The sequence below is a fragment of the Equus quagga genome, unplaced genomic scaffold (assembly GCF_021613505.1).
Source record: "Equus quagga isolate Etosha38 unplaced genomic scaffold, UCLA_HA_Equagga_1.0 146_RagTag, whole genome shotgun sequence".
Classification (NCBI taxonomy): Eukaryota; Metazoa; Chordata; class Mammalia; order Perissodactyla; family Equidae; genus Equus; species Equus quagga.
The window spans coordinates 10,904,243-10,929,993 of NW_025796728.1; the positions used below are offsets into that span (position 1 = coordinate 10,904,243).

The 25,751-nt window shown below is 39.5% G+C and overlaps 1 protein-coding gene across 1 annotated transcript; it reads left to right on the forward strand.

The window, feature by feature from the left end:
* Nucleotides 1-11,845: 11,845 nt before the first annotated feature.
* On the forward strand, nt 11,846-18,968 carry LOC124232971 (toll-like receptor 1). Its single transcript, XM_046649949.1, has 3 exons — nt 11,846-11,881; nt 14,077-14,174; nt 16,349-18,968. Exon 3 carries the CDS (start codon nt 16,412-16,414, stop codon nt 18,770-18,772), a length of 2,361 nt encoding a protein of 786 aa, XP_046505905.1. The 5' UTR covers nt 11,846-11,881; nt 14,077-14,174; nt 16,349-16,411; the 3' UTR covers nt 18,773-18,968.
* The last annotated feature ends 6,783 nt before the right edge of the window (nt 18,969-25,751 follow it).

Here is a 25,751-nt window from a genome sequence, read left to right on the forward strand (position 1 = left end):
CTTTGCACATCAGAAGGACAGCTCTGAAATAACCAAATGTAATAACCAGGTAGACAAACTCAGTAGAAAAACTAATGAGGCTAGAATCCCTAAAGTCTATCTCAAAAAATACAATGATTCACAGATAGAAAGAGAACCTATTCAAAACATAACCATGCATGAACAAGAAGGATAATGGAACATAAAACCTGAACAAACAGGTATGCCAATCGATAGGATCATTGCATGGGTACATCACCAAACAGGTCATGCTGGCATTCATGGCACTAGAACATGGTTAGAAAAAAGAAACACGTATATACCTACCAAATACCTCCAATTCCAAATTAAGAGATATGATAATTGCCGATGGTTTGAAGCTTGGAGGTTATCAATGAATATTCCAGATAAGGTCAAAGCTGACAGACTTTTCCAAATTATACAAATAGATTATGTAAGACCCTTGCCCATATCACAGAATAAACTATGTGCATGCACTACTGTAGACACATGGTCAGGAATAGGCTTACCCTACCCCTGAAGGAAAAGTGATCAAAAATTCGCCATCAGAGCACTGGAAATCTGTATTACTTGCTATGATATCCCAACCTTCATAGACTCAGACCAGATAACCCACTTCACAGGAAAAATAATAGAACATTGGGCCAAAGAACAGGCATCACGTGGAACTTTCACTTACCCTACAATCCAGCTGGCTCTGCATCAATTGAAAGGTATAATGGCTGGTTTAAGCAAAAGCTTAGATTGCTTACTAACAATCTAGATATGAAAGCTTGGATTAAAGCAATCTGGAGGGGCCGGCCCAGGGGTGCAGCGTTAAGTGCGCACGTTCTGCTTTGGTGGCCAGGGGTTCGGGGCGGCCGGGCGTAGCAAGCCATGCTGTGGTAGGTGTCCCACGTGTAAAGTAGAGGAAGATGGGCACGGATGTTAGCTCAGGGGCCAGCCTTCCTTAGCAAAAGGGAGGAGGATTGGCAGTAGTTAGCTCAGGGCCAATCTTCCTCAAAAAAAAAAAAAGCGATCTGGAAGGCAGCAAAATTTCTCAATCATAGATATGGAAGAAATGGAAAAACTCCTATTGAATTAACATTGCAGGCACCCACAGAGATAAGAATTGGTGCTAACAGTACCCCAGAACCTAAATTAAAAGGAAAAAAATTAATTTAAAAACATGATGATATATGGTACTGGGGAAATTACAGCACCTGCTGCTAATAAAACTTACTAGATGACCGAAGGAAAAGTCATATTACATCAAACCTGGGTTCAGATCCCAGGCGGAGACCTACTCCACTTACCAGCCACACTGTGGAGGCATCCCACATACAAAAAAATAGAGGAAGATTGCCACAGATGTTATCTCAGGGCTAATATTCCTCAAGCAGAAAAAGAGGAGGATTGGCAACGGATGTTAACTCAGGGCGAATCTTCCTCCAGGGGAGAAAATAGCCAATTGGAGCAGAATTGTGTTCTATTTATGGAACAGAACACCCGAAGAATTAATAGATGACTGGTGGAAACAGGGAGTGAGAAGTAAAATCATAAATTGAAAAATGGGATAACCTAGAAAAACCATTAAAAAATTACAGAGATGAGTTTACCACATGGATACTAAATATGTAGTTCCAGCCATGGGTAATGATAATACTTTAGGAATAGATGTTGTAACAGCACATTCATGTAAGGACTGCTGGGCCATTACATCTTTAAATATAAATAGGCCAAAAATCAATCATTTACTACAACCCAAATTTAATCCATATTCACTTAATAGAAAATTAACAATAGATCCATAGCCACCATGTACAGACTTTAAAAGAACAGCGATAACTTGTAAGGTGTATAGAGGACACATAGGAAACTTAGCATATAATACATGTCATTTTCCTTGGGGGTATACATTGGGCTTCATCTCACACCACAGGTTTCTACCCCAGGAATATGAGAACCTATGCTAATAAAACTTCTTATGGTCATATTGGAACCCACAATAGTAGCCTACACCTTGAAATTTAATATATAAAACTTTCAAGCTAGATATTGATCCCTAAATTGTACTCAGTTTTATTCATCTTCACTTATGCCCAATTTACAACCTGTGCCCTAAACAGATTCCCTGAAAGGAAGGAAACCCTTACAGTTCCTTGTTGAACTGGTAGGAGGTTTAATTGGAGGAGCAATGATGGGCGCTTTTTCTCAATTCCCAACCTGTCAAATCACATTAAATTTTAAAAACTTTGAAACCAAACAATCTCAATTTAACATACATGCAATGGCAGCTTTGTCATCGTTGGGTACACAGATGGATAAAATTAGCAATATATTACAAAACACAAATGAATTTCATACGGAAGTAAATAGAGCAATGGAAATTCTACATAAGGCAGTTGGAGAAAACACTAAAAATAACAAAATATTGAAAAATGACATAAAAGATATTTCTCTAAGTGTAGTTTGTCAACGGTTGCAGTTGAGATTGGTTGATATGTGGAATATTCTTAGAGCAGCCGTAATCATGGGGCAACACTGGTCACTCGAGATAATGGACAATCTAACCAGATCTAGAGGAGATACCACACATCCTAATGTCTGTGATTCCTTGGATAACTGTGAAATTAGATTATTGGCACTTAAAGGAGGAAACATGACATTGGGTTACCACACTTCTGTGATTACCTGATATCAAAAGAGAGAGTGGAGCCTACAGGCCACAGAAAGCCCCTTTAATATAGAAGGAAAACATGTTCTTAAGGATACATTGGTGGAATGGAACCAAAATATCTTATCACTGCTAGACCTTTGGATATACCTATGGTACAAGTATCCATGACTATGGCCTTGATGCCTCCTCAATCAGTTATGTGTAATATGGGAAAGTGGACCATGATAGTATGCTTTAATCTGAATCTTACCTTAACCTATTGGAGTCAAGGGAAAAATAAGAAACACAACATGATGAGATGTGTAAAAATAGAACAGGTAATGAATGTGATGATAGAAGGAAAAGGATGTTATTCAAGGTCAATAGGATATAGAGGAACCTTAAAATAACCAGAGAAATATTTCACATTGAGCCTCCTAAAATTAATTTAATAAATGTAAATCATACATTAGAAAAATTAAGACAAGTAAAAGAATATCTGGAAGATGAGACTAATAAAATAAAAATAACTTTGCAGAAATTGAAGAGAAGAAAAACATGCATTCTCTAAAATAATGACAGCCTTGAAATCTGATGTTATGGCAATCAAGCACATGCCTGATAGTGCCATGCAAGCTTGTACCCCTAGAGCTTTATAAAAATGGCTTTTCCAAGGAAACACAATTGTCAAGGAAGTTTAATTGAGTGGTTTAAGAAGCTTAACTTTTGGTTGTTTGGTGATTGGACATGACTTCATATTAAAGAGTTCTTTACCATGCTTATATTGACAATATTAGGAATATGGTTGCTTAAGCTATGATATAAAACAATGTGTGTTAAAGGAAAAAACCCCACATAATACGGTTATTTGTGATTAAGAGTGAAAGTGGTTTAGAATCACAGGGTGGGTTGACATTTTCGTGAACTTAGGTTTGTACAGGACATTAGGCCCTTAGGATTAATTAGTGCGTGAGTGATTTGAAATCACAGGGTGGATTGTCATGCATTGGTTTGATATGATTTGAAGCCCACTTGTTTATGGCTTAAATGAAGTTGTGTTGATCTATGAGTGACTTTGTTCACATTGAGGGAGCTGCGTCAGGATGTTGTCATTGATAAGCGCTCAGCAGCTCCTCTGATGACGGACACTGCTGGGGGCTTGTGGATAAGAGCATGCGGAGAACCAACTGTGGCTAGGGGATGTTTAGTCTTTAAATACCAAGAGTTTGTGAGGACTTACTCAGGAGTGTTCAGTCTGAGCAAAGTGACTCTTTGCTGATCTAAATAGATCTCCAAAGACCGTGGGGTGTCAGCTCCTCCAGTGGTAAGGCGACTCTTCATCAGCAGTGGTGAAAACCGGGCAGCCATGGGGCCGGCCCTGTGGCCAAGTGGTTAAGTTCGTGCACTCCTCTGTGGCGGCCCAGGGTTTTGCTGGCTCGTATCCTGGGCGCGGACATGGCACCACTCATCAGGCCACGCTGAGGCAGCGTCCTAAGTGCCACAACTAGAAGGACCCAGAACTAAAATACGCAACTATGGGGGGATCTGAAGAGAAAAAAGTAGACAGAAAAAAAACAAAACAAAACCAGGCAGCCACCCCGTGAAGGAGATTATCTTGTCCACCAACACCAACATCTTCGTTCTCTAGCAACATGCTCTAGCAGCAAGGAACTTTCATGAAATTTGGGCTTTATTTCTTTCATCTCCATTTAACCTGGAACAATAGTGTGATTAATCTATCATTTGTTTTGGGTGTGTTATTTCCTTTTTGGCTTATTAAGAGGCATTATTTTGTATACTGTTGGCTTGCGAAATCATTGTAATTCCCACAGTGAACCTGTGTTAAATAAATTATTGGCAAAGATAATCTTAATCTCTGAGCATAACATTTTTTGCCTCACAAACAAAATGAGTGTGATCCATCTTGACTCTTAATTATATCTGTAAAGAGCGTATTTCCCAATAAGGTCACATTCTGAGGTTTTAGGTGCACAGGCAGTTTTTCTGGTGGGGGGCGGGGCGCCGGATTCAGTCTACTACCCTGGGGTTAGCATCACTGTCTCTGACGGCCTGAAGACTCAGCTGGGTGTGGCAGTAGAAAAAATAAATGATATCTCGGGGAGAGGAAAGAATATGGAAGAAGCTTTTGGGGGAGTCATATCTGCAAAAAAGGGAGAGACTGGCGCAGGGAATAGAATGGATGAGGCTGAGAGAACGGGAAGGAGGCGGTGACGGGATGATGGGCATATAAATGGGGGAGAGTCTGAGTTTTAATGCGAACGAGAACACAAACGACAGGGAAAGGAGGAAGTCAACTTCTGTCTAGAAATTTCTGTCCAGGTTTCTGGAGAGTGATTTGATTAAAAAGGAATGAGAATAAATGACAGGCAGTGAAAGAGACCTTTCGAAAGTGAAAGAAGGTTTCTAAAGCCACAGGGACTTTCTGGGAGCTTTTAATTAGTTAGTTTATGAGGAATCTAGCAGAGTCAAGTCTAAATATGAAGCAGTTTTTATTTTTCTCCTGCCATTCCATCAACTGGATTCTGAAATTCTCCCCCTCATACCCCTTAGTGATATCTCGAGCGGATTGCCCAGCTCTCCGGTCCTTTTGAGGTATTAACAGTACAGTCTAGTTTTTAATCTCCAGCTCCATCTAAAGCTCCTCTCCTTCTCCACAGCACAGCCTAGACTTTAGTTCAAGCTTGGTATCTATATGGGGGATGGGCACGGTTTACTGGAGATACACACTTGCTGCTCCTGCCTCTCCCAGATCCAGCTTTCTGATGTGGAGGCTAGGGATGAGGGGTAGCGAGGCAGATATACTTTTCTGTGATTGTGTTGGTTAAGATACAGTCTAAGCTTCAGGACAGGGAGATCCCAAACACAGGGGCTTAAATAAGATTGAAATTTCTTTCTTTCTAAGTAAAAGGTCAAATATGGGCAGGAGGTCTAGGATAGGTAGCTGTCTCTACTCCACAAAGTCATTCTAGGGCTCAGGCTGGCCATTTGGCTGTTTCCATAGTTCTTATCTTCTCCTCCAGCCTCCATTCTCCTTTAGATGAAGCCAAGGGAACAAGTGAAGTCCTCTTGAGTTTTCTCTGAGTGTGGGACCAAGGAAGGCTGAGTTGGAGATACACTCCCTGTCCCAGGCACATGACATCACAGTCTCTAACTGCCTTTGGTTATTCCTACAGAAGGAGCTACTCCAACAGAAATCTCCAGGAGAGTAGATACCAGTGCTTCTGTTCACTTACACTCCTGAACTCCCAGTGGCACATGTAGTGTTCTCTAAGACTGCTCAGAGAGGGACCACCCTCAGGGAGAGTTGGGAGGGAGGTGTCCTAACACTTCTGCATCAAAGCAAGTATCCACCTGAGGAAGGAGATGCCCAGCCTTCCCGCCCAGTCTCTGTCAGTGATTCTACTGACATGCCCCCTTCACTTGGCTTGGGAAGGAGAGGGTGTCAACTCTCCCACCAGAAGAGGGCTCAGCCTTACATCATCAACACTAGTACCCCAATGCTGCTGACTCTCTCATTGCCCTCCCAGCATTCTTAGGTGGCTGGGAAATATGAGGGTGGGGTGATAGTGGGGACGGTAGTATCTGGAGTATCTGGTTCGACTGCTTTTGAATGCCCTGAGGGAAGTGCTAGGCCGCAATTGCTGGCAGCTCCCTTTAGAATATGCGGTATGTAACACTTCCTTGTCCTTGGTTTTGGACCCAAGTCATAGGAAAAGCTCCAGTCAATACCCCATTATGTAATCAATAGAACCAACAGATGGGAAGAGAAACTGGAATTATTGGCAGGTTATTAAATCACATGACAGATGAGCAACCTAAAAATCTATCCTAAATTTGGATTAAATAACCAAGGAAAAGACGTATCATTCACAGGAACAGGAGAAAAGGTAGAGAAGAATGGTTTGGATTTGTGTCTATTGGCTCAGAAAGTCCACTTCATGGGAATATAACTGAAGGAAATAATTATTCATATACATCCTAAGGAAATATATGAACAATGCTGCTTATTGCAGAATTGTTTATCATAGCAAAAATTGGAAACAACTTAAATATCCAGCAATAGAAGATAGATAGATTAAATATATTAATTAAAATATTTTAAAAATGCATTAAAAGTAAAGTGGAATATTATTCAGCTAATAATAATGAAGTTGTAGATGGATGTTTACTGACATGGAAAGGTATTTATGACGTAGTATGGATTAAGAGAAGCAGATTACAAAGCAGTATACATAGTGCAATACCATCCAAGCGTATGTGTGTGTGTCTGTGTGCACATAAATTGATCCAAACTTTCTGAACAACAACTTGGCAGCAGGCTTCAAGAGCCTAAAGCATGTTCATCTGTATGGGAGAAAGTCTGCATGGTGGCTACAAAAATAATATTGATGTATCTTTATGTGGTGAGATGATTGTTGATTTGAGATCTCTTCTTTTTATTCTCTGTATCTTCTGATTCTTCTTCAGCAAACATTTATTACTTGGATAACAAAAAATTAAGATAACTAAAAAATTATCTTTAAGAACACATATGCATATTTATTTGACCCTGTTATGGAGAAGAACTTTCTAAACCTAAAAGCAAAATGTAGTAGTGAGCTGATTTGTATAGACTCGTGTGAGTCAGTTGTTAAATATTCAGGAATTTTGCAAGCAGGTCAGTTGGTAGCTAGAGATCAGCTCTAGGGGAAATGTATACGCTGCAGATGTTGGCTAGTGCTACAAATCAGGCTCTTTTTTTGGTAAATTGGTTTACCAGCACACAACAGAATGACAGTAACAGCAAAGAAAAAGTCAACTTACTGGTTTATATAAAAACGTACATATTTATTTGTTCAAAAGATCATGAAATGAAAAGGTAGACAATGAGGGAAGATATTTGCAAAAGGTTCGACAGACAGTGTCTGTCTAACATAAAAGAGAATGTATAAATAGTAAAAACATAATCCTGGTGTAGAAATAGGCAAATGGCATGAGCAAGTAATTCACAAAAGGGATATGAATAGCCCATAAACGTGAGAAACCATCCAAGACATTTATAATAAAAGAAAATACAAATGAAACAAGAATGAGCTATGAAATTGACGGGTCTACAAAATGTACTTTTGTGGAGAACAGGTAGCATGAGTACTCTGACGCACCCTTGGGAGTAGGTAGATTGGACTAAGTTTTATGGAGAGCTCTTTGGTGGTTATGCATCAGGAATATGAAATTGTCCATGCATGCCCTTTAACCTATCCCTTACTTTCAGAGGTTTATCCTAAAGCAACAGAAAACTCAGACCAAAGTTGTGTACAAAGGTCAAAGGTGCTTGTTGACATTTTGTGAAACAGAAAGAAGGAACCTCCCCTCAGGTGATTAGCTAGACAAGAGGCTGGCCTTGGCCTACGATTTACTCATGTGGCAATTTGAAAAATTTGGCTGGAAAACTTTAAGTAGTTAAGGGAAAATTAATTAAAAGGAAAATCTCCAAGTGATGCCATTTTTCATTCCAAGTCAGCTTTGTAGGGCACAATTTGAACTCTAGGGTCTGATAGGTGAGAGGAATTGTGGGGGATTGTTGCGTGGGGAGAGTAGGGAAGGAAGGAAGGAAAGGCACCCTACTGCTTTGCACATGGTGTGAGTACTAACCCTGCTGTGAGGGGAGCCTCCCAGACTAGGCACTGTGGTCATAGCATTTGTTTTCTTCCTTATTGATTAAGAAATCATACTTTCTATGTCTTCCTGATAAAAGCACTTGACAAACTAGGAATAGGTGGGAACTTCCTCAACCTGATGAAAAGAATAGATGAGAAACTCACAGTTAATATTATACTTAATGGTGAAATACTCAAAGCTTTCCTCCTGACCTCAGGAACAAGATGAGGATGTCTGGTCTCCCTAATTCTATTCACCATTGTACTGGAGATGCTAGCCAGAGCAATTAGGCAAGAACACATTATAAATGGCATCCATATTGGAAAGGAAGAAGATGACATGATCTTGTTTGTAGAAAATACTTAGGAATCCACTAAAAAACTAACTAGAACTAAACAACAAGTTCAGCAAGCTTCAAAGAAGATATAAAATTGGTCAATCTGCACATGAAAGGATGCTCAACATCATTAGGCATCAGGGAAATGCAAGTTAAAACCATAATGAGATACCACTTCATTCCCAGTAAGAAGATTATAATTAAACTCAGATAATAACAAGTGTTGACAAGGATTTGAAGAAATTGGAAGCCTTATACTCTGCAGGTGGGAATATAAAATGGTGCAGCTGCTTTGGAAATATCCTGGCACTCCTCAAAAGGCTAAACATAGTTACCATATGATGAAGTAATTCCACACCTAAGTATATACCCAAGAGAAAACATGTTTGTAGAAAAAATTGTACACAAATGTTCATGCAGCATTAGTCATTAAAGCTGTACATGCAAACAACACAAATGTCCATCAACTGATGCCCCAAAATAAAATGTAGTATATCTATGCAATGGAAAATTATTTAGTAATGAAAAAGTGAAATATTGGTACCTGCTACAACATAGATAAATCTTGAAAATATTAGGCTAAGTGAAACAGTTACAAAAACCCACATATTGTAGGATTCCATTTATGTGAAATGTCCAGAATAGGCACATCTGTGGAGATTAGTACAATCTAAAGTGGTTGTCTAAGGCTAGAATGGAGGGTGACAGTTAAGCTGTGTGGTGTTTCTTTTTAGGATAATGATAATGTTCTATGTTCTAAATTGATGGTGGTAATAGTTGCATAATTCTGTGAATATACCTAAAGCCATTAAATTATACACTTTGAACAGGTGAAATTTTTTTATGGTATGTGAATTATATCTCGATAAAACTTGTTAAAAAACAAACTGACAGGGGCCGGCCCAGTGGTGCAACGGTTATGTTTGCATGTTCTACTTCAGTGGCCCAGGGTTCACTGGTTTGGATCTCGAGTGTGGACCTATGAACTGCTTGTCAAGCCATGCTATAGCAGGCATCCCACACATAAAGTAGAAGAAGATAGGCACGGATGTTAGCTCAGGGCCAGTCTTCCTCAGCCAAAAGAGGAGGATTGGCAGCAGATGCTAGCTCAGGGCTAATCTTCCTCAAAAAAACAAAAAACAAAAAAAAAAAACAACCAAGCAAACAAACAAACAACTAGAGGTCACATCTAATTGGCAGGATATTTACACTGGTCAGAAACTGCTGCTGAGAGAACAGAGAGAAGCCTAGAATCCAAGGTATGGAACCTCTATTTTGAGCTAGCTGTTTGGGCTGCTATTAACTGAATATAGGTTTGTACTTATTTGCACGGTTATGATGACTCTATCTAGGCCTGGGCTATCCAATATGGTAGCCACTAGCCAAATATGACCATTGAGCACCTGAAATGTGGGTGGCCCCAATGACATGTGCTTTAAGTGTAGAACACACACTGGATTTTGAAGACTTAGAATGAAAAAAAATAAGGTATTTCATGGATAATGTTTTATATTGATTGCATGTTGAAATAATAATATTTTGGACACTTTAGGTTAAATAAAATATTAAAATTTTAAAAAGAAACCATATTCTCTGAGAATTAAAGCTTTTCCTTAGGAGATGTAGTTATATCAATGCAGGGGTGTCCATGACTACAAGTGTGTGTTCGTCCAATGACAATAGGGAGGGAAAATGGAGGCAGGTGGGCAACTCACAGAGGTGGGGATGAGTTTGAAGAGAAGCAGGACTTTAGAGAGCCAAAGTGCTCTGCTTACTGCCCTGCTGACTTCCTGTTCCTGAGCGTTACACTCTAGACCTGTTTCTCAGAGTCAAATACCTTTGGGAGCCAGGAACTGAATGGCTAGTCAAAGACCACCCTCATCTCCAGTTATGGATCTGAGGGAAGAAAGATTGGGAGTGGAAGGGGGAAGAGGTTCATTCTTTCAGTTTCAGAAATATATTTATAGACGCATTTCCCCTATTAAACAAATTATGAGCGGGTAGGAAGAAACAGAGAGAGACAGAATAAGTCAAAAAGAATCCCGGGGTTCTTAGTTTAGGGAAGTTGACCTTGCTCACTGTGGCAGCAAAGCTGATTACAGTGAAGAATTGCGTCTAGTCTGTGACTGGACATTATGCAATACTAGGCTGAGGACAAGTTCAGAGGCAGACAGCTAGCATTTCTTAGCTTTATTTGCCTATTTGTTGTTTCGTTATTTTTGTTATTTTCAAAGACAAGAGCGGAGCTATCAAAAAGGATTCCTTGAGTGTGCTTATCTGAGAAAACATCAGAGAAAAGAGATTGTTAGATAGCATATTTTTCACATGGAGTTTTAAAAAAATCACTTTTTTGAAGAAAGTTTGAAAATATGAATGGAAAAAAATTTGAGCACCAGATTTTCTCTGAAAACCGATTTGTCAAAAAAGACATGATTAGCATCCATTCTGTATCAGTACACGAATGATCTTCCCTCTTTATGAATGAGTTTTAGCAAAAGTTTGATCTTGACCATCTTTCCACTCTCAGTCACTTTCTTTTTTTTTTTTTTTTGAGGAAAATTAGCCCTGAACTAACATTTGCTGCCAATCCTCCTCTTTTTGCTGAGGAAGACTGGCCCTGAGCTAACATCCGTGCCCATCTTCCTCTACTTTATATGTGGGACGCCTACCACAGCATGGTTTGCCAAGCGGTGCCATGTCTGCACCCCGGATCCAGGCCGGTGAACGCCGGGCCACAGAAGCGGAACGTGCAAACTTAACCACTGAGCTACTGGGCTGGCCCATCTCAGTCACTTTTAATAGTGCACTGATCAAAAGGCAAGAAGCAAGGCATCTGAAATATGCCCAGACCTGCATGCCCTCCTCTACCAGCACAGTTACAACGATAAGCATTTTGAATTCAGCCGATAATCATCTGTGGACTATTAACACCACCTCCTTCACTGCATTACTGTAGACAATAGTAAGTCAACTGCAGTGAAATACAGAGCCGTGTAGATGTGATTCTATTTTAATACAGGTCTATCAATTAACCCACAGGCCCCATTCGACACATGAAAGGAGAAAGCAGGTTTCCACCTCCTGTGTAATGTAATTTCACTGGGATTCGGTAGATGGCATAAAACTGCTCCCCCCACTCCCCGCCCTCCCGCCCTAACATTAAACGTGTTTACCAGTGAAATAAATGTTTGAGGAAGTACTTGAATTTCCTACAGACTGCCAATGAGACAGACGGGCAGGTTGTCTTGGTAAGCGGCATCTTTTTTAATTCTATAGAAGGAAATAATGATATAACTAGTTTTGGGACACAAAAATCTCAAAAGTTTCTAAGACTAAGTGCTGGATGTTTTTCTAAGTTCCTTATTTCTGAGATGTACTTACTGTGGTTTGAACTAGCATTTGTTTATCAGATCCCTGTCCTAAATCAGAGAAAACGGGTTTTTTTTTGGCGAGGGGGACTTTTTTCTTGAATGGCACCTCATCTCATGCATGATTTGCTTTCAAGAGATATGTTTGAGTTGGGAGATGAATCAGGTCACAAACGTCTCTTGGTTTTCTTACAGAGCAACTAGTTGTTAATTTCGGGGAGTATTGCCCCTCCTCCCACCCTTCTCCATCCACCTCTTCCCAGTGAGAATGCTGAGGGACATGAGATGTAGGTAGATTACTGCTGGAGGCAGTGATGATGTTCATTTCCTCTGTTTTTATGGGCAGGTTTATTTTACTGTTTTTTGGAGGCTGTTCCCGTGAGCTATTCTTTTCTGTTTTCTCAGACCGCTGAAACTGTTCTGGGGTGCTACTGGTCAGGTGGAATTGTAGGTTTTGAGAATGTTTCCCAGGCTACACCCAATTTGATCAAAAGAGTTGAAAGTGAGTGTGTCTTTATGACAAAAGGCAAAAGTTCACAAAACCACATAGGAAACAAAGCAGAAAAGCTCTTGACCTGGTTTTCATCCTTTTGTTCTGTGGTTCATAGCTAGTTGGCCTGGTGCAGAGAAGACGCTCAATTACTATTCGCAGGACTGAATTTGTGGGGCACGTTGATTGTATGGGTATTATTCCTTAAGAGAAGTCAGGGTCCTGATTTGATGCCGCCAAAGGCTCCAAACAAATTAATTCAAATGCATTGTACCATATAATGTGAGGCTAAACCTAACAGAATCGTGAAAATGGACATAAAGGCACCTAGAGATATTTTTATACTTTCAAATTAAAGCACCCTTTACTAATCAACTTAGCAAATAATCATTTTATTTGGTAATAAAATAGTTTTAAGTTTCTAATATAGATGAGATTCAGTCATTAGGACTTTGATCAAAAATTGATTTTCACTGATTTAGCAAGTTTGGTATGTAAAATTTAAAGATCCTGTACGTACCTAAACATCAGTTCCTCGTGCATACAATACTTTGGCTTCTTTTTTGTTTTGTTTTTTATTTAAAGATTGGCACCTGTGCTAACATCTGTTACCAATCTTTTTTTCTTTTCTTCTTCTCCCCAAAGCGCCCCCAGTACATAGTTGTATATTCTAGTTGTGAGTGCCTCTGGTTGTGGCATGTGGGACACCACCTCAGCATGGCCTGATGAGTGGTGCCATGTCCACACCCAGGATCCGAATCCGCGAAACCGTGGGCCACCAAAGCCCAAAGCAGAGCGTGCGAACTCAACCACTCGGCCACGGGGCTAGCCCCAATACTTTGACTTCTTAATCACAGAAACGAAGACAGTATCATAAACTGAGTGCTTCAAATTAATGACTACAAATGAAAAGGCAAAATGGAGCTTGGGTAAATAGAAGATATTTGAGTCAATTAATTTAGCTAGATATAAAACTGAAGCCGTGCTTTCATTAAACGTTTGGGATGGGCAGTTTTATAAATTTAAATCTTTTGAGGTGGTTGCTGTTGTTAAGAAAACAAGGACAACTTTGTCTTGCTTGTGGTGGGTTCACCATGCATGAAGCATTCACATCCATGCATGGGGTCCTGTCTCCGCCCCTTGACTCTCTGGTCACTCTCTGTATACTGTGCCTGACTACGCTGATCACTGCCGTCTTGAACTCAGGAGTTGGCCAGAAAGTAGAAAGATCCCCAGACTTGGATTCAGCCTTAGCAATAAGTAGGGAAGCCCACTGGAGCCTCAAACCCAAACCACTTCTACTTCGACCTAGCTTTTACCAGATAGTTCTGTTTTGAAATATTAGGCACTGGCAGTGTTTTGAGATGCTAGGCAATGGCACCAAGTATTTGTACTTGGGTACAAATACCCAAGTAACTGGGTATTTATTCTCATTTAATTGTGTCTCTTGTGGAAGTAGCTCTTTCAGGAAGCTGGAGAAGAAGAATTGGGAAATTTCTGGGTCTTTCAGCCAAATATAATCAATGCCATAAAAATGCCACTATACTTTTAACATGTATTTTAATATGTGTCCCCTTTCTTGTAGAGTCTTTCCGAGCGGTGATGGAGGAGGTATACTGGGTCCTTTTCTGGGTTCAAAGAAATAAGGATAACCAAAGCATCAGTGGGCATCTCTACAAAAGCGTAAGTCCAAGCAATGCTTGGAAATGCAAAAACCAGATGAGTTTGCATATCCAACTTGGGGAACTTTTGCAACCCAGGGTTATTTCTGGGACTTGGTTTATTTAGCTTCTTCTGTACCCATTGAGAGATGTGAGGCAATATGTGAAGAATAATTTGACTCTTTGCCATTACTGATGGGTTGTTTGTCTAATGCAGCTCTGGGGGATTTTGAATCAGTTCCTTGAAAGATCTGTGTAGCCACGTAGCCCCAGCTGAAAGGGTCTCTGGTGGGGAGGGGATGTATCACTCTCTAGGGTTCATACCAACACAACTCCTTTTGGTCTCATCCACCCTTGGAATGGTGCTAACAAAATAGTATCTGAGCCATAGTGTGATGGTAACTAGTGCAATGAGCATAACCTAGAACAATGCCTACAATGTATAGGGAATAAATACTTATAGGAAGAATGAATGAAAAGAGTTTTTTGAATAAGAGAGAAGAGTAAACTGCTCCCACCCGCAGAACCTTCCCGTGCTCACTGTCCCCTTATCACTCTCAGAATAGAATCCCAAATCCTTGCAATGACTTACACCCTGTATGATCTTGGCCCTAACTCCTCTCGTCCTTGCTCACTCCCTGCTGACACTGACCTCCTAATTGTGCCTCAGACAAGCTAACCTCAATCCCATCTCTTTTTGCATCTGACTCTTCCTTTTCCAGGAACGCTTTCCCCCAGATCTTCCCATAGATTGCTCATTTACTTCATTCTGGTTTCCACTCCAATGCCATCTTCTCAGAAATGGCCTCTCTGACTAACCAATCTAAAAAAGCCACCCCCAACCACTGTTACATAACTACCACTATTCTTGATTCATTTACCCTGCTTTTTTTTTCTATATAGCACTTGTCACTACACGAAATTACGTTTAGTCATTTATTTGCTTATTTTCTGCCTTCCCACTAGATAATAAGCAACTGGAGAATTAGGACTTCATCTTGCTCATTGCTCTATCTCCAGTCCCTAAAACATGGCCAGTAGGTTATCAATAAATGCTGGTTTAATAAATAAATGGATGAATGGATGGATTTTCTGAGACCTTTAATCATGATCTAATTACCTTTTGAGTAAGACCAAAATTAGGCACCAAACCATGTGTAGGTAATAAGAGGTAATGCAAGAAGACTCTGAATTCAACCACGTGGGAAGGGAACTCTCAAGAAAGTCGTGGGGGTATGTGTCAAAGGTAAAAAGCACATCAGCTGTGAATTCTAGGTTGAGTTCTAAATGATCTTTGAAGGGTTGGGGTCAGACGACTTTCCATGAGTGTGTAAAACCATCTGGATTAGTTTCCTGTGGCTGCTGTAACAAATTATCATAAACTTGGTGGCTTAAAACAACAGAAATTTGGGGCCCGCCTGGTGGTGCAGTGGTTAAATTCATGCACTCTGCCATTTCAGATCCCTGGTGCGGACCTATGCACCGCTTGTCAAGCCACGCTGTGGCAGGTGTCCCACATATAAAATGGAGGAAGATGGGCACAGATGTTAGCTCAGGACTAATCTTCCTCAGAAGAAAAAAAAAAAAAAAACAATAGAAATTTATTCTCTCATAGTTCTGGAGGCCAGAAGTCCAAAATTAAGGTGTCGGCAGGGCAGTACTCTCTCTAGAGCCTCTTCCAGCTTCTGGTGGCTATCGGGCTATTGGCATTCCTTGCCTTGTGGCTGTATCACTCCAATCTCCGCCTCCATCTTCATACAGCCTACCCCTTCCTATCTCTGATGTCTCCATCAAATCTCCCTCTGCCTTTCTCTTATAAGGACACTTGTCATTGGATTTAGAGAACACCTGGATAATCCAGGATGTTCTCATCTCAAGATCCTTAACTTACTTATCTCTACAAAGACTCTTTTTCCAAATTAGATAATATTCACAATTTCTGGAGATTAAGACAAGGTTAGGAGGTGGATACATCTTTTGGGTAGGGTTCCCATTCAATCCATTACACTATCCATATTAAAAGTTATTTGATTAGAGGTAGTATAATTGTTTATCAATATGTATATTTCCCTGGCTTCAGGTTGTATGACTCCAAAGAAAGTTGCTTTCATTTTATGAGTCTTCAGTAAAAAATGTTTAATGTCAGCCATGCCTAATTTAATACAATCATTTCATGTTTGTTTGGTTTTTTTTTAGGATCTGCGTATCAGAATACTCTGAAGAATAGCAACTACCCTTAGGAATCTCTAGTGTTAGAAAATGACTAAAACTAATTCTGGCATCTTCCACTTTGCCATCATCTTTGTGTTAATACTTGAGATTGGAATCCAATCATCTGATGAAAGGGAATTTTTTGTTGACAGATCTAAAGCAGGTCTCACCCATGTTCCCAAAGATCTATCTCTGAAAACAACAATCTTAGATATATCACAAAACTATATATCTGAGCTTCGGACTTCTGACATCCAATTACTATCAAAGCTGAGGATTTTGATAATTTCTCATAATAAAATCCAGTATCTTGATATCAGTGTTTTCAAATTCAACCTGGAATTGGAATACTTGGATTTGTCCCACAACAAGTTGGGGAAGATTTCTTGCCACCCTACTGTGAACCTCAAGCACTTAGACCTCTCATTTAATGCATTTGATGCCCTGCCCATATGCAAAGAGTTTGGCAACATGTCTCAACTAGAATTTCTGGGGTTGAGTGCCACACAGTTACAAAAATCTAGTGTGCTGCCAATTGCTCATTTGCATATCAGTAAGGTTTTACTGGTCTTAGGAGACCCTTATGGGGAAAAAGAAGACTCTGAGAGCCTTCGACACCTTAACACAGAGAGTCTGCACATTGTTTTCCCGACAAGAAAGGAATTCCATTTCATTTTGGATGTGTCCCTCAGCACTGCAGTAAATCTGGAACTGTCTAATATCAAATGTGTGCTGGATGATAACCGATGTTCTTATTTCCTAAATGTTCTGTCAAAACTTCAAAAGAATCCAAGGTTATCAAGTCTTACTTTAAACAACATTGAAACAGCTTGGGATTCTTTTATTATGATCCTCCAGTTGGTTTGGCATACAAGTGTAGAAAATTTCTCGATTAAAAATGTGAAACTACAAGGTCACCTTGGCTTCAGAGATTTTGATTATTCTAACACTTCACTGAAGGCCTTGTCTATATACCAAGTTGTCAGTGATGTGTTCAGTTTTCCACAAAGTTCTATCTACAAAATCTTTTCAAATATGACCATCCAAAATTTCACAGTATCTGGTACACACATGATCCACATGCTTTGCCCATCTCAAATTAGCCCATTTCTGCATTTGGATTTTTCCAATAATCTCTTAACAGACACGATTTTTAGAGATTGTGGAACATTGACTAAGCTGGAGACATTTAGTTTACAAATAAATCAATTAAAAGAACTGACAAATATAGCTCATATGACCAAGGAGATGAAGTCTCTACATCAATTGGATATTAGCCAGAATTTTTTAAGGTATGATGAAAATGAAGGAAATTGCTCTTGGACTAGAAGTTTATTAAGTTTAAATATGTCTTCAAATATACTTACTGACTCTGTTTTCAGATGTTTACCTCCCAGGATCAAGGTACTTGATCTTCACAATAACAGAATAAGGAGCATCCCTAAACAAATCATGAAACTAGAATCTTTGCAAAAACTCAATGTTGCTCTCAATTCTTTAACCAACCTTCCTGGATGTGGTGCCTTTAACAGCCTTTCTACACTGATCATTGACCATAATTCAATTTCCAACCCATCAGTTGACTTCTTCCAGAGCTGCCAGAAGATTAGGTCAATAAAAGCAGGGAACAATCCATTCCAATGTACGTGTGAGCTAAGAGAATTTATCCAAAGTATAGGCCAAGTATCAAGTGATGTGGTAGAGGGTTGGCCTGATTCTTATAAGTGTGAGTATCCAGAAAGCTATAAGGGAACCCCACTAAAGGACTTTCATCTGTCTCAATTATCCTGCAACACAGCTCTGCTTGTTGTCACCATTGTGGTCCCTGTGCTGGTGTTGGCTGTTACTGTGAGCATCCTCTGTATCTACCTGGATCTGCCCTGGTATCTCAGGATGGTGTGTCAGTGGACGCAGACCCGGCGCAGGGCTAGGAACATACCCTTAGAAGAACTCCAAAGAACTCTCCAGTTCCATGCTTTTATTTCATATAGTGGGCACGATTCTGCCTGGGTGAAGAATGAATTACTACCAAACTTAGAAAAGGAGGATATACAGATTTGTCTCCATGAGAGAAACTTTATTGCTGGCAAGAGCATTGTGGAAAATATCATAAACTGCATTGAGAAAAGTTACAAGTCCATCTTTGTTTTGTCTCCCAACTTTGTTCAGAGTGAGTGGTGCCATTATGAGCTCTACTTTGCCCACCACAATCTCTTTCATGAAGCTTTTAATAACTTAATCCTGATCTTGCTGGAACCCATTCCACAATATTCCATTCCCAGTAGCTATCACAAGCTGAAAATTCTCATGGCAAAGAGGACTTATTTGGAATGGCCCAAGGAGAAGAGCAAACATGGACTTTTTTGGGCTAACCTAAGAGCAGCCATTAATATTAAGTTGATGGAGTAATCAAAATAAATAGATCACATGTAGATCTAAAAGTATTCTTTTCACTGTTGCTGCTTTTGGAAGTTCCAACAATGACCTTATTTTGCATTGACCTGAATCTAAACACGATTTTGGATTTATGATGTAGATAACATGTATACTTTCAGGCCCCCGTTCACCATTTATATGTGGTAATAAAAATTAATGAAGTGATATAATCTTGATTTAAACAGTTGGTCTATTTGTTTTTTTTCTTAAAGATTGACACCTGAGCTAACAACTGTTGCCAATCTTTTTCTTTTTCTGCTTTATCTCCCCAAATCCCCCTGGTACATAGTTGTATATCTTAGTTGCAGGTCCTTCTAGTTGTGGCATGTGGGACGCCGCCTCAACATGGCCTGATGAGTGGTGCCATGTCCATGCCCAGGATCCGAACCAGCGAAAGCCTGGGCCGCCGCAGTGGAGCGCGCGAACTTAACCACTCGGCCACCGGGCCGGCCCCAGCCAATTTCTAACATATGAGGAATTCACCTGTTTCTTTGATAGGACTGAATTCATTGAATTTATCATGTAATTAAGAGAAGCACCTGTTCAAACAACTTCAGCGATATATATTCCTGTGTGCCAGGGTCGATGTTAGAAAACTCCATGCCTTTTACACCTGTTGCTGGGTTTCTTCAGCAGATTAATGTAGCTGTGGGTGCCCTCCTCCTTTCTACTCAGCATTGCCTCTGCATGAAATGCCCACAAAGGGCAATTCAGAAGTGCTGGAAGTTGTCCTTGGAACCAGCCCTCAACCAATGTCAGAAAGTCAATTGGGGGATAAATACTCCAACTTTCTTAGCCCTTTTTGGGATAAATCTGGGGTGTACTTTAAACTCTTTTGGAGTTACCCAGTAGCTTAGAATTCTGATTCTCCATAGTAGAAATGGCTTGATAAGGTATTCTTTATTGGTTTCCTTTCTATTCTTATCTCATATCCTCTTCCTTCAGGGATGTTTCCTGGGATCATCTCTGAAATAAACTACTTGCAGTTGAATACTTGTCTCAGGGTCTGTATCTGGAGAAACCCAAACCAAGAGTGTTACATCTCAGGCCAAATGGAAATTCTGAATCTGGTTTTCTGTGACTGGAGATCTTGCTGAAATTCTAGTTGTCTGAACTGGCGTGCACAAGAACCTTTGCTCTTTTGATCAGAAGGAGGAATATAGTTGATGTGTACTGCCTCTATGAATAGCATCCCTGTCTCTGGGGAACTATTAAAATAGGGCATGAGCAGATTGGAGCAGTGCAAGGGATATGCTGTAGTAGATATTTGTTCCCCAGCTTTATTATAGCAGATATTTTTCGTACTCATCAAACATTTTCTCTGTCTACCCTTTTACTCTGGCAGCCAGCTCTGGGCAGGTGTAGCCTAACAGCACCTTGTTATAACTGCACCATGTATCTCTCACTTTATGTCCCATAGCTTCACTAATGCCACTGCACAAGATGTTTGTAGACGCCTATTCAACCATTCTGGGATATGCACAAAACTAGAAGTGCCAGAGATACCTCTGAGGAGATCCTTGACCATTTAGGAGATGGGAGATATTAGATAAATATTCCTCTCTTTTATTCTTGGGTAAAAAAATGAGGCATAGTCTAGGGATGGATGTTAACTAGACTTATTGTGGTGATCATTTGTATACACAAATATCGAATCACTATGTTGTACCTCTAAAACTAACATAATTTTATATGTCAGTTATATGTCAATTAAAAAGAAAAGTCTACAGACACAAAAAAGAGGCATAGTCTACACCATTTCTCAGAATCTCCAATGGGATTAAGCCTCGCTTACCCACAGGAGGAACCAGCTCAATAACGCACTCTTGGATTGACTTTCCCTTCTTCCTTGTTTCCTTCTTCTCAGTCCTCTCACTCTTGAGCCCTGAGATTATTTCTTCATACAAATGACCTGAACACAAAGTTCTTGTCTCAGTCTCCAGTTTTGGGAGGAGGAACCCTTTATACCCATTAGTTCATAAACTAGTGGTTTCTTGCCCTAAGGAATTTATAGTCAATCAGGGGACATTACATGTATCCAGCTAGCTAAAATAAAAATCAATGAAACAAAAATATACAACGGAAGTTCAGAGAACATTTAGATTGAGTGAAAAGAATCTTCACAGAAGTGATGTTTTTTCCATTGGGCTTTGAAGGAAGACTTTTTGACTTGGGATTTTGCAATGTGTGATGATGAATAATGAAAAGGCCATTCTAAATAGATGAAGAAAACAAGGACAGAAATACCCAGTCCTATTCTGGGACTGGTGTCCCAGTTTGATAGGACCCATGAGTTTTATGAAAAACGACAGTGAAGTACAAGCATGGAAAGTTAGATTAAGATCATATTGTCAAGGGTCTTGAAAGTCCAGCTATGGAGTTAAAACTTAGGGATATAGGAAAGTTATCATTTAAATTTCTATGAAGCATAATAGTGGGAAGTAAATTCAAACCATGAATATTTACTAAGAGTGTATGAAAGCTCTTGTTCTGCAATAGAAGTTGCAACAGTTGTTAGAACTGGATTTTCCAGTTTTCTCTGTGATGATTAAACTTCCTGTAATGAACTTCAAGATTTCATAACAAGTTTCAGTTGCTCAGCACTGTTGCGTGTTAGCTTACTAGGGCTGATGTAACAAAGTACTGCAATCTGTGTGGCCTAAACAATGGAAGCTCTTGGCCCTCAGTTCTGGAGGCTAGAAATCCAATATCAAGGTGTTGGTAGAGTTGGGTTCTATTGAGGGGTAGGAAGAAAGGATCTGTTCAAGGCCTCTCTCCTTGGCTTGTAGATGGCTATCTTCTCCCTGTGTCTCTTCATATTGTCTTCCCTCTATGCCTATCTGTATCCAAATTTCCCTTTTTTATAAGAACACCAATAGTATTGGATTAGGGGCCATCCTAATGACCTCATCTTAACTAACAACATCTACAATGACTCTATTTCCAAATAAGGTCACATTCTGAGGCATTGGGGTTTAGGACTTCAACAAATAAATCTTGGGGGGTCACAATTCAATCTATTACATCTAGCAGGTCTAAAACAAAAATCCCTAAAGGGAGGCATAAAGTCAGTTAAAGTTTATCTAACAAACTCTAGGTTTTGAGAAGAGAAGTTAGATGAATCCTATATATAAATATCTGCTCTCATAAGTGGTTTTAAGGAGGCTGCTAGGAGGCAGAAATTGCATTGGTGGAGTTTCCTGCCGAAGAATTCCCAGTGAGGAGATGAAGAATTCAGGTCAAAATATGGACAAATAAGAAGTGACGTAATGAAAATAAGAAAGATTTCATAGGTAAATGAGAAGAAATATTGTATAATGGGTAAATATACAAGCTCAGTTTGAAACGTCTGGGTTTCAACTCTAGTTCCATCACTTATTTGTGAATGACCTTGGACAATTTACTTCAACTTTGTAAGCCTAAATTTCACTATTTATAAAATGTACCCTTAGAGTAGCTAGCCAAGACCTTCAGATCTCCAGGTATGAATTAAAGACTAGTTGCAATATGTCCCCCAAAGTACAGAATTCACGCGGCAAGCTTTCCAAGTGGTTCTGTAGAGGCCCATTCTCCTGAATTGAGGAATAAGGGGGCACACCCCATCCATCCTTCTTCAGGGTAAACAGAACTCATAACACACCAAAAGCTCTCTTCAAAGTCATCTTCCAATCTTTAACTCCTCTCAGACTCTCCGACCCATTTTATTGGCTAGAAGTCAGCAAAGGCTTGCAAAGCCAGTTATCTGATATCATACCACACTCCAGGGGCCTCAGCCAAATTGATATTAAAATAGTTCCATTTTTATCAGCCTGTTATACTAACAAGACTGCAGTGGAATGGGCATTTTATATAGTGATATCAGGAGGGTAAAGTAATTTGGTAATCTATATGAAGAGCTTTAAAATATTCATGTTCTTTGGTCTAGTAATTCCACTTCTCAAAATCTATCCTAAGGAAATATGTTGAAATCTGGACAAATATTTCTTCACAAGTACGTTAACTGCAGGGCCATTGTTAACAGTGAAAAATTTGGAACACTCCACACTTCCAACAATGGAGAAATGTGCTGTGCTCATTTAGTGACATATTTTACAACCATTAAAAGACAGTGTTTAGGGTTAAGATGGTAAATTTCGTGTTATGTTTTTTACCACAATTTAAAATATAATGTATAGGAAGTTTTTTAACATAAGAGAATGCTTATGTTACAATATAAATGAAACACATAGGATACAAAATTATATGCACGGTATAGTTTCAATATGTCAAAAATATGCACAGAAAAAAAGTCTGGATGAAAATAAACAAAAACATTTATCACTGCTTGCTGCGGTTGGTGCTTGCTTTTGCTTTTATACTTTTCTGTGCTTGAAAAATTTGCAACCAATAAAAAAAAAGGAAATGGGGTTTAGGGGATCAAACTAGGTCACTGTCGGAACTGGAAGTAGCAGAGAATAAAGATTATAAAGGTGGGTTCTGCCCACAAGCATTCTGGAATTAAATCCTGGTTCAATTTCTCTGTAGCTCTATGCCCTTGGATGAATTCCTTAACCTCTTCCAGCCTCCTTTTTTTCGTCTGTAAAATGGGCATAGTAATGGTGCCTCTCTCATATGGTTGTTATGAGAAATCAGTGGTATAATGTGTGGATATCCAGGGTCTGGCTTTTCACTCCAGAGCTGGCAGTGCACAGTGGGCAGGAGGAGCATTCCAGAGACAGACCACCCCAGCCTGAATTCTGCCTCTTCCACCTCCTTCTAGTGACTCTGAGTGGTTCTGTAATTCCTCTCTGTTTTATTTACACTGGATATAAAATGAGAAGAATAATAACACCTATCTCATACTGTTGTTAGGAGCATTAAATGAGTTCATATATGCAATGCGCATAGAACAGTGTCTGGCCCCAAATGAAAGTTCAATAAATGTTAGCTATTAAGATGATGTCATTATGATTGTTATTATTATTATTTCCATTATCTCAAGCCACCAGATGTGGAACTGGAGCTGAGCTGCTGATCATGTTCAGCCTGGATTGTCCTGGGCTTCCTAAGATTAAATAAAATGAGAAAAGAGACAGAATTTGACAACATAAAAACTGGAAACAAACAAGCAAATGAATAGTCAAAGCAATAAAAACAACTAAAAATGACAAATGGGGAAACAAGAAATTGGAAAGTAATCTGGTAGCAAATATCACAAAGTTCTCTTTTCCTTTTTTATATAAATAACTAATAGAGTAAATAGAAAAGTACTAGGATCCCAATCGATATATTGGCAATGAGCATGGACAGCTCAAAACAGGATCCAGTTAGAAAACAAACACATGAAAAGCTTCGACTTCACTAATGCAACCTGAGTGTCACCAGAGTTTCTAGGTTTGGGGTTATCACTTCCTTTTATTTTCAGGTAAAACAATTCAAGTCTCCAACTCGCCTGGTTCTGGGAAAGCAGTCCCTTCTGAGGATTTCAGAGGCGTGCTGAATTTCCTGGCTGCTTCTCAGGGTCTCTCTTTCTGAACTATTTCTTCCCATGGCTCCCCAACACTTTGAAGCAGCTAGTCACTGCCTTCCTTGGCTGTTCCAGACCTCTCCGATGGACTTCATCCTCATACTAGGACACAGTCACTTATTCACTGCAAGTTAACACCCACACAAGTAGAAGACAACCCTTAATAAAAATCCGTTATCAAAGTTAATCAACAATGTCCCAGGCACCATGCCTTTGAGAGTCGGGGGACAGGAGTGCTGCATGTTGATGATCCAGTCACAAGCAGGCCTACGAGGACGTTTCGCTCTCTTACAAGACAACTGGAAGATAGAGGTACTTCTTAGAATTTAAATATGACAGCTTCTTCCCCCAAAGAAATTGAAGCATTGGAAAATATCCTAAGGGAATTTCTAAAGGATTAGAACAAAAAGATTAATTGCCAAAGCAAGAGAAAAAGTAAGAAATAGCCTAAATTTGGGAAGTCCACATCCATCTTATAGGTGTTCCAGAAACAAAAAAGGAGGGGAAGACATTATCAAAGAAATAAAACAAAGTAATTCCACTGAAGTACACGAATCTCTTAACTGCCCAGAAAAATGAATGGTACAAGGCACCTTCTCTTGAAATTTTAGAATACCAAGGACAATGATCCTAAAAGCTTCCAGAAAGAGAGAGAGAAAAGCAGATACAAGGAGCAAGAGATCAAAATGGCACGCACTTCTCAATACAATGCTAGAAATACAATTCTAGAAAATAATAGAGCAATATCTTCAATCAATCAAATATGAGACAGGACATTTAAACTCCCACTCCAAATTAACCATGAAAGCACTCTTTCTTAGGAAACTACTGGAGGACGTGTTCCACTGCAACAGGTGCAAACCAAGAAAGAAAATGCTATGCATTCCAGGAAACAGGCGAGCTATAATCCAGGAAAGAGGAGCAAGGACTTTCCAGGATGGCAGCAACTTAAAGGCAGAGGATGTCAACTCTGCAGCAGTCCTGTAGAGCGTTCAGTCCATACTGGGACAGGATGACTGGTCATTAGGAGGAGGCGACAGTTTATTTGATAGACCGGACCATTTAAAAAATTTGACTTGACAGAGATTTGAGAATGTGGGGAAAATTGTCACAGATACATAGAAAACTAACAAAATGAAATGCAAGGCAAGTATTAACTAGAAGAAAACTGAGAAGTGTAATCATGGAGTGTAATCATAATATATAACATAGTTTTTAGTGGTGCCCCAACATTTACAAAGGCCACAATAATGTAAACACTGAACAACGATTTAACCAAAATTAAGAGATAACTCTTTGAAAAAGTAAGTCATTGAATTAGAGAAATGATTTCATTCTTTAAAAATAGATATAAATGACACCAGATGTAGTGGTGTGCTGGTAAAGGTTTAACAATAGACTCTCTGAAAAAAAAAGTTCTATGACAAATAATGAACATTTTCTCCA

Bases quoted from the DNA above. Each gene is read 5' to 3' on its own strand.
- LOC124232971 (XM_046649949.1), top strand. From the start codon at position 16,412: ATGACTAAAACTAATTCTGGCATCTTCCACTTTGCCATCATCTTTGTG.